Source organism: Trypanosoma grayi, assembly GCF_000691245.1.
Source record: "Trypanosoma grayi strain ANR4 Tgr_438_V1, whole genome shotgun sequence".
Classification (NCBI taxonomy): domain Eukaryota; phylum Euglenozoa; class Kinetoplastea; order Trypanosomatida; family Trypanosomatidae; genus Trypanosoma; species Trypanosoma grayi.
In genome coordinates this window covers 4,542-14,166 of record NW_008826057.1, presented here as the reverse complement: position 1 = coordinate 14,166, position 9,625 = coordinate 4,542, and the positions used below count along the sequence as shown (strand labels likewise).

The window sequence follows — 9,625 nt, the reverse complement described above, 5'->3', positions numbered from 1 at the left end:
AGTAAAAACAAAGCCCCGCAAATACACTTGTGGCTTCGGGAGCGAAACGCCTTGCGAACAGGCCGCCGGCCCTTTCGGCCTGCAATACTCAAGACTCCCATGGGGTCTACACTGGCACTATTGTCCGAAGAAGGAGGAGAGGAAGAAACTATTAAAAAATGCGAGGGCGGGCAGTCGCAGGACACGACATGACCTCACCGACGAGAAATCCACTGAATATGCGCGCCGCGGGCGCTGCTCCGGTGTGTGCAAAGCATCACGTTTGCACACTCCCCACTCCAAGGCGAGACTCAAGCCATAGAGTCATGTCACTCAAGACCGGAACCACTGGTAACGATCATTTACACTATACCACACTCCGTCAGTCGCGTGTACACCGCCATCAGACGGTCCTCCACTGCTGACATATTGTAGACGGCAGTCTGGTCGGCAAAGCCACGATAACTCCACTTAAAGTTGCATGTCAGCATGCGACTTTTTATTTCTTGAGTCTCCTGCTCCCTCGTAATATTGGCGGCCTTTGGACCGTCCTCGAAGTACATGTCGGCGGCCTCCATGTGCTCATAATGAACCCCCACACTCGCGGAAAAGGCACTGTAAAAATGCACAAGCTTCTGGGGACAGCCAAAGGGCATCAGTTCAATCAACGCCCGGCAGCCACTTCGCCGGCGCCCATCCATCCACAGGACGTGCGTCAGCCCCATACCATGCATGCCCATCATGACGTCAGCGTGACGACCAACGTGGTACTGCTCCTCCAGCGACATGCTCTCCAACCGCACCACCTGGACGTTAAAACCAACGCGCTCCGCCAGAGCCACTAAGCCGCTCGTGTTATGCACCTTGCGCCTCCGGCGGTCGATGAGCAGCAGCCTGGGTCGGTAGGATGGCACCACCACCGTCGTGCCGTTCATCGCCTCCGCCTCCGTCGTCCAGAAGCGTTGCGCGATGTGCGGCACGTGGCTGAAACGGCGCAGGATGGGCAGCGGCACTCTCTCCACTCGCCGTGAACCACCACCGGCTGTCCCGGAAACAGACTCGTAGGGCGTTTCGTTCATGTACCGCAGCACCAGTTCAGAGGCAAGACGAAATGCTGTCTGCTTCCGCCCAGGTGAATCATCATGCCGAATACGTCCGGCAATGATTGCCTGACAGGTGCAGTACACAGTGTTGTTGTTCAACACAGGGGCTTCCTCGAAGAAGTAATGCAGGGGTGCTGTGGGATGGGAAAATGCGCCCATGAAGTGCGCCGTTTGTGGCACCGCTTGCCTGAGTTTTGCCCTTGGCCACATCAGACGCCTATGTGGGAACGTGAAGAACTGTGTGGGCGACCTCCCCAGCTCGGTGTACACTCTCCCAGATGTTTCGCTTTCCTCGTCTGCCATGAGAGTCATCACCGGTTTCACTAAATCGTTCATGATGTGGTACAGCTGACCCAACACAGAGCGCCCCAATGGAATAAGTCCCATCGCGGGCACAACGGTCAATTTCTCAATGGATGTGCCATCCTGCAGCTGTCTAAGCGACGCACTAGTCAGGTCCTTCCATACAAACCCAACGCGAACACCCGTTCTATTAAGGTCTCGGCGTGAGTCGACGTCCGCACCATCATAGTACACCACATCATGGCGAAAGCACACTGGCTTCGGGAGGAGAGGGCATGGTGGTATCTGGAAATCGCTTTTGTTCAGTGTTGCAGGGAACCGAGTGAGGTTCCAGCCAGACCACTCGGCCATCTGCAGTCCCGGCGCGTACTGGGAGCAGAATTCACGGAGCCGGGAGAGCCGCAATGGTTGATCACCGTTCCGCGGGCGCACCTCCAGGAGGGTCCCTCCCCCAGGGCCCCGCTTCAACAGGCCCGCGGGGAAACGTGTCTCATGATCATCGCCAAGGTCTTGAAAAGACCACCCATTAAACTGGAAGGTGCTAAGCATAAGCACAACCACCACCAGTAAAAACAAAGCCCCGCAAATACACTTGTGGCTTCGGGAGCGAAACGCCTTGCGAACAGGCCGCCGGCCCTTTCGGCCTGCAATACTTAAGACTTCCATGGGGTCTACACTGGCACTATTGTCCGAAGAAGGAGGAGAGGAAGAAACTATTAAAAAAATGCGAGGACAGAACAGATAAAGACAGTGGAGTGGAGGAGCGGCGGGTTCTTTCTTGGGCGTATGTTATCTTGTCTGTGCAGTTCTTACGGTGTAAGCGGTAAAAAAGAAAATAACGTCAGACAGAAGTTAAGAATGAGGTGAGGTGTTTCTTGTAGATGCATTCGTATGTGAACTTTATAACTAGTCAGCTGTTTACCCCGCATTATGGGGAACAGGGAGACGACATCGCTAGGGGAACTATGGAAGTTCCCATCATAGTTGTGAGTGTGCTGCCGGTTATCCTATAGCGGGAAGGAGATGTTGAACCACGGGCGTAGATCTCCGTCGGTGAGTTCCTGTACGGGCGTGGTTCGCACTTCTTGCCAAGGTTTTTCTGGTAGAAAAGACGCCACCGGTGTTCTTCGTCACCAAACTCTGCGGCGTTGTTGCGGTAGTCCGCAAGTGGGCGCTGCAGGGTGTGTGTGGACAGGATGTGAGCCCCATTTGCTGACAGAGCCCGCAGAACGGGATCTTCATGCACTGACGCCGGCTCAAGAGCGGGAGTGACCTGTTGTGGAGGGGACCCCGTCGCGTCGCGTCGGCCCTCTGTTGGTGTTAACAGGGCGCTGGCATTCGTCACTTGTCCCGCCGTGCTGCCCAACACCAAGGGTGGGGGCGAGGGCGAGGGCGGAAGCTCCACGTTGTTGAGCACGTCAACGGGGCTGTCCATCGTGTCCGTGGAGGCATGTCCCACATTATCCGTCGATGGAGACCTCCGTGATGAGGTCTCTTTGTAGACCACTTGCTCTACTGCACGTTGCTTTCGTGCTTGTGGTGACACCACAATAGGCGCTGTCAACTGTAGAGAAGCCGTGATATCGTTCGACTGGGGGCGCTCAGACTCATTGTTTCCATTGCCGTCTTTTCTTGTATACTCGACCTCTGACGTTGCACACGTATCGTTGTGCTTGTGTGACTTTGAATCACATACCTTTTCTTCTGTCTTGTTTATCGTCTCCTCCTCAGAGGGCATGTCTTCTTTCCTGGCGCCATGCTCGTCCACACCTTCCCTGAAGGGGGCAGCGGGAAACCCCACCTCAACCCTTTCCTTTCGTCTCCGCTCCTCGTCAAAAGGCGATGATGGGGATTCGCATTCCGAGAATACCACTGCTTCCAGTAGGGACGCTTTGAGAGGGGCAGGTGGCTTCTCCTCCTCCTCCGCAAGGAGGGGCAGCAGCGCTTCCTCGTCCGCGTCGGCGTGGTGCGACTTCTCCATTTTATCGTGCTCCTCCTGCCGCGGGGTGGTCGGCGCAGGCGAGGGGGTTTCGTGCGGTGGCACCTCCACTACCTCCTCTGCGGTGACCCGTGCGGCGGCAGGCCCCTCCTCCGGCGCAACCTGCTGCTCCGCCATTTCTGCACGGTGCGCCCGCAGCCGCAGCCGCTCCTCAACGGCGACCTGTGCCATGTAGCGTTTTCTGGACGACCGCGGCGTCGACGGGGCGCCGCGAGGACTGCTGTTGCCATCATCGTACTTCGCGCTCGAGAGACTGCACAACTCCTTCGGGATGAATTTGACAAGCGGTCGCTGCTGTGCGTACTTCTGAAGCGACACGTGCTGCTTGGGTACGAAATGCAGAATAACCCGAATCAGTGCCAACGGCAGATTTTGAAACGGCCCATGGAAGCGGAGAATGGCGGCGAAGATCGAGTTGTCTACGCTGATACGCATCCACAGCGTTGAGTTCAGTGATTTCTCGGTCCGCTGCTCCAGCACCACGTGCACAAGGGGCTGGCCCACTTCGTCCTCCGCCGTCGTATCAACAGGGGCCTTACGGAAGCGTAGTGAGGCTTCGTGAGTGACACGCCCGTCGCTGGTGTCGCAGAGTACCAAATGACCGGTTTGTGTAACGATGAGAGCGCGCGGCAGCCAGGTATCGTGGAACACGCCCGATGAGTGGCGCGCCACATGGCAGGCAAACACCGGTCGCAGGTGATGAACGTGCTTGTGCGGCATGTGGAGACACTTCACGAAGCCCTCAGTTAGGCTAATAACAGGCAGCAACGCCTGGCCGCCACTGGAAGTAGTGCTAGCATCACCCATCCTGTGGATTCCTACCGAAAACTAATCGCACTTGTTTTTAAAAAATATGGCCTGGCCCTTCTCCCTTTCTTCTAGAGCCCTGTGGAGTATTAAGAACCAACTAATCGATAGTAAAGACCCACCCGGCCTGCCTCAGCGTCGTCCCTCTGTTGTATCACCCAACGACACTTGAAGTTGTCAAGAGTGGGGTAAGAAAAAATAAAATAAAAATAAACAACAGATGAGGAAGAAGACATATCCGTGAGTCCTCTCCACACGACCCATATGGGAAGCGAAGCAATACAAAGAACACTTAACGCCGCACTCCCTGCGCATCCATGACCACACAAATGTACAGCACTATACAAACTCCCCTCTCCACTGTGAAACGATAATAAAACAAAACAGCATCCTTGCACTCACATCCGGTTTAGCACCACAGCGACGGTAGCACAGAATATCCCAGAGGATCATGTGCTCTTCTCAATAGTTGTACTCTGAAGTATTCCCAGCAGACCCCTGCTGCTATTTCCCACTCCTTCATAGCGAGATGCTTCTTGCCTTGAATGAGTTCCAGGCTCTTCTGCGTGCCGCTTGTCAAGTCCGAGCACTGAGCGTCCTATTGATTGATTCAGCTTGCCAACTCTGCGGTACGCTCCTGCAAGAGCGCCATTTTCTCCTTGAGGGAATACCACAAGAGCCTTTCTTCAGGCCACAGGTACTGTGTTATGTCCGCCTCGCACTGTGTTTGTGTTTTACGGGAGAGACGTACCAGATTTCCCACAGCTTCTACCCGAGCCCCATTTCTCCACAACAGGCCTGTTGTGCTGCCTCGATCATGCAATTGTTCTTCTTGTTCTTGCTGCCGCTGCTCTTGTTGCGGGGTGGCCAAATCACTCTCCCTCACACTACCATGAAATCGCCTTGCTGCGGCCTCAAACTCCGCATCCAGCGCTAAAGAATGCGGGGGCAGTTGATGACACATCCAAAAAAAAAGATTCACGCATTTTTTTTTGTGGCGAGGCTTTCACAATGCCCCCTCTTGGCGCCGCTACTAGCACCGCCGCGGACCTTGTGCCCTTCCTAGCGGCGCCTCCCTGCTTCGCCCTGTTCGACAATGAGAGCGACTGGGAAGGGTCATTCCCCACTGACACAGGCGAGGTAAGTGGCAGCGGCTGATGCACACCCGTTACACTCGGCACCCTTGTGGAGGCATGCGTGGACGGTGCGAGTTCGACAATGTCGTAAACAGGATTATCCGACCACCACCCAGGTGCTGGCGTGACACTTCCACCAACATGTCCACCTCCCTGCTTCTGCTGCTGCTTCTCCTCACCGCGTACTTTGCTGCGGCTGTTGCTATTGTTGACAGTGATGCGTCTGGCGCGTGAGTGCCAAGTGAAGTGATGCCGCTATCCGACAAGCTCGGCGGCAACCATTGCCGTGGCCACGGTGTCCTCATGTTCTTCCGCATCTGGTGGAACTGACATTGCTCCGTCTCCGCTGAACCGCTCAGCGCAATCAGTGNTTTCTTCTTTACCCCCGACCTTAGCCCTCGGTGCAGCATGCGCGTCCGACAGCCCATTCAACACAGTGGGTGGGACATGTGTATTGTCCTCGCAGTGAATTGCATCCACATCGGCGGATCTGTTGTCTTTAACTTCTTCATTGCGGCTCCATGCGGCATCCGCGACTTGGCGAAGCAGGGGCTCTAGCGGCAACGTCACGGTTGCCTCAACGTGAAACGCTTGAGGAGCCGCTAACTCATCGCCACAACGTGCAGTCATGGCACCTTCTCTGCTGCTCTGTCTTTCCGCGTTGTTGTTGTTGTCGTCCGTCGCAATGGCGACGAAGGGGCCGCCGCCTCTCACACGGCCCACCGATTCGTCCCTTTTCTTCGCCGCCTTCTCCCCCACTGCATCGCTGCCGCTGTCGTCGTGAGCGTCCCCTCCCGGCTTTTCTTTCTTCTTCTTCTTCTTCGTCCTGCACTCCTCCTTGCCACGCGTCACACCGTCAGGCTCCACGGCGGGGAGGCGTCACCTGCGCTCGCCGTCCCGCCACCGCACATCTTCTTTTCTCTCTGTCTCTCTCTTCTCTATGTGTGTGTGTTCGTGTGCGGCCAATAACAACCGTAGGCACCCAAGAAACAGCAGGAAGGGAAATAGATGCATGTGTGTATGTGTGCGCGGGGCGTTGGTGAGGCAGACAGCGACACCGCGCATCCACCCGCAGCAGCGCGCAACTGGGCACAACTGGTAAGGCGAGATCACGGTTGCTTTTTTTTTTCCTCTTCCTTTTTTTTTTTTTGGTTTGTTTCTTGTTTTCCTGTGCTCAGCTCCCTTTTGCTGTTGCTCGTGCCGCAACGGCACACGTCCCACTCCTCCTGCTGCGTGCTGGCGGCGTCCACGCGCCCGCAGCCCGCCGGGTCGGAGGCGAAAGGGGTACGTGCGGAGTGAGAGAAACGGGGGAGGGGGCACCGCGCATGCGTGCCTCGTTGAGAACAGACACTAAACATCGAGCAAAAAGAAAAAATCAACGACAACAATAGTAATAATAATTCTGAAGGCAACAAACACGCAAACGCAGAGGTATTTGGAAGTTGACACGACTAGCTTCTTCCTTTTCCTGCGTCTACGCAAAAACTGCTCTGTATATACTTTTCATATACAGGAAACTCAAGCGAACATCGTCGTTGTAGCATGACAGCCGCCTCGGCGGCTCGGCGCCGCCGTTGTTGCTGCTGGGCGTAGCGGCATGTGACCCTGCCGCCACCGCCTCCGCCTCCTCGTCGCTGCCCTCCCCCTCGCCGTCAGCGGCGAAGACAGACGCAAAGGACAGCCCCCGCTTTGGCCCCCTACCAAACGGTGTCGATGGCGTATTTTTCGACTCGGCCGCCGCTACGGCGAACTGCGCAGCCGCCGTAGCGCGATGAAGCTTGTCACTGAAGACATTGGTCACGACGTGGAGTAGCGGCTCCATTGCGGCTGCGGCGTGGACGTGGCGCCAGACGGCCCGCAAGGATGGGAACAGGCGCCGGCCACCACTGCTCTGTGCCTTCCCGGGCGTTTGAGCACTCCCCACACCACCACCCTTCTCAGCCTCGTGCAACTCCCACTCACGCTTGCGCAGCCACACAAGCAGGCGGTATTCGAGGGCGCCGTTGAAGTCCTCAATGGCGTGCAGCAGCAGGCACCAGCAGCGGGCGCGGTACATAGCCCTGGCTTCTTCAACAAGTGCCACCCAATCTTGTATCCACTCGTGTGAAATATTCCGCTGCTGCTGCTGCTGCTGCATCACTCGCGCACACACCGCATGCTGGTGCGACACCAGCATGGAAAGTGTCTGGACGAGGCGCTGCTGCTGCTTTGAGTTGGGCGGCGGCACGCTCGGCACGCTCCGGCGCACCAACATTGTGACCGGGCCCTCCGGCCCCGACCAGAGCGTCTTCATCCCTGTGAAGAAGAGGTGTGCGGCGAGGTCTTCACCTGGCCACCTAGCCTCGCTCGCGGCAAGGGTCCCGTCTAGCATCCCGAAGGCCGCCTCGTCGATGGTCCGCACACCGCCATTGTAGCCGTCACTGTTCATCGAGGCGCGCTGCTGGCGCTTCACAAGTGCCGACGCTTCGCCGAAGGGCTCGAGGAGGACGCGGAACGCGATCTGCATGAACTCCGCGGTGTTGAGCGATTCAGGGGTCCGCTGCTCCTCCGTCTGCGTTACATGTGCCAGTAGCCCCGAGAGCCCCTTTTCCATCGCGTTGAGGGCAACTTCCACCAAGTAGGCGGCGCGCAGCAAAAACAATATGTCGCGCCGCTGGGCGAAGAATATGACACCCCAGAAGTCGCCACTCAACTCCGTCACGTCCTCCACGGCGGAGACGAGCCTTTCAAGCGTTTGTGGGGAGATGACACCGGAGTCAATAATACGGTGTGTGGCGGAGAGCATGTCGCCACGTCCAATGTCCTCGAGCAGTTGCTTTATGTGAAGACTATAGGCAGTGTGCGTCTCCTTTGCCGTGAGATCCTCGAGACTTCCAGAACCTGACGCCTTGTTGCCGCGGTCATTGGGTTTCTTTGCACCCGAATCCTCATTGCTATGTGCCGCTGCACCACCGTCAAGAGGGGTGCTAGAGCAGTGCAGCTCTTCCTGCTCCTTTTCAAAGGCGGAGAGCGCCTTAGTCATACCCCTCGCTGCTAAGTGTTTGCGAATTGCTGCAATTATTTTTGCATCACGACACGTGCAGCTGCCACCTTCTTCGCTTTCCGCCGCCTTCTGCCGGTACATGCGCAGCAACTCCTCTGCGATACCTTCGCAGTACTTGTCCAAATTAAACACGAAATAACCCGCTGCTGCCGTCATTGTTTCTTGCTGGGGTGGCAGTGGACTCCTGACTCCTAGTTCTTCTTCTTCTTCCGTTCCTGTTACTGCGGTGACGGGTCGCGGGATAGACGCGGACCTTCCGGACGGCTGAAATACGACCCGCAGTGATACTGCAGGCACAAAGCGAAACATACCCACGGCTGGATAGTACCCTTTGCTCGGCATGCTACGGCTTAGTGTGGCCCCAACGTCAAGGAGCTCACCATTGAAGGTAAATTGCACTGTGCCATCGAGGAGGTTGACGATGCAGCCAACAGTATCACCCACCCTGACTCCCTTCGTCCGACGCTCTTCCTGCGGCCCGGATGCGTTGCTGCTGCAACTGCTGTTGCGTGGACGTGACCCGACGGGGAAGCGTACCGCTTCTCCCTCGCTCCTACCATTCATATACACCATGCGTTGTGCGGTGAAGAGGCCAATGCTGCACGCCTCCTCACCGGGAAGCGAATGCGGTGGAAGAGACTCGCGGCAGACCCCAATGACCAGCTCCGGCTCGGCCAGTCCGCCGCCACCGCTGCTGCTGGCGTCCCCAGCCCCCGCTGCGGTGGAGCGCACCTCAACCTCGAAGTAAAACACGCCGCTGTTCGGGTGAATAGGCACGTCGCTCTTGAGATGAATGCGCCCATTGGAGTCCCGTCGCGACGCCGCGTTGGCGCTCGACCCACCCGGCGACCGACTCGTAGCGATAGAGTGAAGCAGGCAGATGCCGGGGCTGCAGGTCTCCTGGACAAAGTAGTTGGCGTCTTGCTGACACCCGCTGGCAGCCAGACGCTGCGGTGTGGGAAACTTCCAGCCCGAGTAAAACATACAGATGTGCGAAGGGGTTCAAGGCAAAGAACAGGAGAAGAGTTCTTATCCTTCCTCTTTGCGCTTTGATATGCGTGAGTGTGTAGTTGGGAGCGGGGAGTGAGGGAGGGAGAGTAAGAAAGAAAGAAAGAGAGAGAGAGAGAAATCAGCAGAACGACGAGTGCGTGCTTGAGACGCGAGTGCCGACGGCAGCGGAGCGGGGGCGCGATGTGGAGACCCACTCAGGGAGGAGACAGTACACCCGCCCACTGGGTGGCGGTGTCATAAGCAG

The 9,625-nt window shown here is 57.0% G+C and overlaps 6 protein-coding genes across 6 annotated transcripts; 1 reads left to right on the top strand and 5 right to left on the bottom strand.

The window, feature by feature from the left end:
* Positions 1-301, top strand: DQ04_04381050 (hypothetical protein; the record flags this gene model as incomplete). The annotated part of the gene is made up of 1 exon (XM_009313536.1): positions 1-301. A coding segment is annotated over one exon (301 nt), but the record flags the coding sequence as incomplete, so codon positions are not given.
* A 40-nt stretch (positions 302-341) lies between these two features.
* DQ04_04381040 (hypothetical protein) lies at positions 342-2,051 on the bottom strand (the record flags this gene model as incomplete). The annotated part of the gene is made up of 1 exon (XM_009313535.1): positions 342-2,051. One exon carries the CDS (start codon positions 2,049-2,051, stop codon positions 342-344), a length of 1,710 nt encoding a protein of 569 aa, XP_009311810.1.
* A 262-nt stretch (positions 2,052-2,313) lies between these two features.
* On the bottom strand, positions 2,314-4,191 carry DQ04_04381030 (hypothetical protein; the record flags this gene model as incomplete). The annotated part of the gene is made up of 1 exon (XM_009313534.1): positions 2,314-4,191. The coding sequence occupies one exon, from the start codon at positions 4,189-4,191 to the stop codon at positions 2,314-2,316; it is 1,878 nt and encodes a 625-aa protein (XP_009311809.1).
* Positions 4,192-4,801: 610 nt separating this feature from the next.
* DQ04_04381020 (hypothetical protein) lies at positions 4,802-5,155 on the bottom strand (the record flags this gene model as incomplete). The annotated part of the gene is made up of 1 exon (XM_009313533.1): positions 4,802-5,155. One exon carries the CDS (start codon positions 5,153-5,155, stop codon positions 4,802-4,804), a length of 354 nt encoding a protein of 117 aa, XP_009311808.1.
* A 427-nt stretch (positions 5,156-5,582) lies between these two features.
* Positions 5,583-5,957, bottom strand: DQ04_04381010 (hypothetical protein; the record flags this gene model as incomplete). Its single annotated transcript, XM_009313532.1, has 1 exon — positions 5,583-5,957. One exon carries the CDS (start codon positions 5,955-5,957, stop codon positions 5,583-5,585), a length of 375 nt encoding a protein of 124 aa, XP_009311807.1.
* Positions 5,958-6,801: 844 nt separating this feature from the next.
* DQ04_04381000 (hypothetical protein) lies at positions 6,802-9,354 on the bottom strand (the record flags this gene model as incomplete). Its single annotated transcript, XM_009313531.1, has 1 exon — positions 6,802-9,354. The coding sequence occupies one exon, from the start codon at positions 9,352-9,354 to the stop codon at positions 6,802-6,804; it is 2,553 nt and encodes an 850-aa protein (XP_009311806.1).
* Between the last annotated feature and the right edge of the window lie 271 nt (positions 9,355-9,625).